Here is a 982-nt window from a genome sequence, read left to right on the forward strand (position 1 = left end):
CCTGGCGTTGAAGCCTCGGCCGTGGCGGGCGCAGCCCTCCCAGTGGCAGCAGTAGCCTGCGTCCTTCTCGGGCTTGACGTGGTAGTCGTTGACGTGGTCCACCAGGTCTTGCAGGAGCTCAAAGAGCTGGTGACACTGGGGGCCAGGCAGCGTGTGAAGCCCGCGTGCAGCCGCCCGCCCGCCACCAGCGCCGGGCCCCCACTCACCTTGGCCCAGCGACACACCAGCTGCTTGGGGAGGGGCAGCTCCGGCGAGAGGCACTTGTCCTTGGGGGGGGTGAGGAAGGAGGCAGCAGGCAGGTGCAGGGCCCCCCCGGAGCTGAAGGGCAGGAAGAACTGGAAGGAGCTGGGGACTCCGTCCAGATAGCGCAGCGGCTGGAAGTCCTGAGGCAGGGGCGGGGCTGAGTGTCGGGCCAACAGCCAGACTCCTGTCTGCCTCTGCAGGGGCCGCGGCGTCCCCCAAGACAAGCCCCGACCCCGGGCCGGGCCGGGCCGTGCACGGGGCCTGGCAGGGAGGCGGGGCCTTGCCCCGTCACCGCGATGTGCAGACTGCACTGGGGCCTACATCCAGGGAGTTTGGGAGGGACAGGGAGATTGGGGGCCCCGACACACACAGGAGAGGGGAACCCAGAGGCTGGAGAGCAGGAAATTGCCCCCCCCCAGAACTGGGGGACTGCAGCCCCGGGGACAAGGGCACCTGCTCTCTCCAGATGCCACACTCCTCCTTACCGGGCCGGTGGGCACTGGAGGCAGGTCCCCGCTGCCCTGGCGCTCAGGGGACAGCGAGTTGCTGCCATTGGGGGAATCCAGCCCAGATGGCGGCGATAAGCTGAGGTCTACCAGCGGGGCGGCCGAAAAACGTCCCTCCACCTTCTCAGGGAACTTGGGGTTCAGCAGGAAGCCTGAAGGACAGTCACGGTGTAGGAGCGTGGAGGGGAAGCGGAGCCCAGCCATACCCCCAGCCCACCAGGTGGTCAGGGGCC

At 68.7% G+C, this 982-nt stretch overlaps 1 protein-coding gene across 1 annotated transcript in view; it reads right to left on the bottom strand.

Moving 5' to 3' along the window:
* GLIS2 (GLIS family zinc finger 2) overlaps positions 1-953 on the bottom strand; it is a 3,231-nt gene extending 2,278 nt beyond the window's left edge. The window contains exons 1-3 of the mRNA XM_012731670.1: positions 729-953; positions 207-383; positions 7-135 (exon numbers count right to left, since the gene is read on the bottom strand). Coding sequence (XP_012587124.1) covers positions 7-135; positions 207-383; positions 729-953 — 531 coding nt within the window. The remainder of the gene's footprint in view (positions 1-6; positions 136-206; positions 384-728) is intronic.
* Between the last annotated feature and the right edge of the window lie 29 nt (positions 954-982).

The sequence above is a fragment of the Condylura cristata genome, unplaced genomic scaffold (genome assembly GCF_000260355.1).
Source record: "Condylura cristata isolate star-nosed mole 26May11 unplaced genomic scaffold, ConCri1.0 scaffold00032, whole genome shotgun sequence".
NCBI lineage: Eukaryota > Metazoa > Chordata > Mammalia > Eulipotyphla > Talpidae > Condylura > Condylura cristata.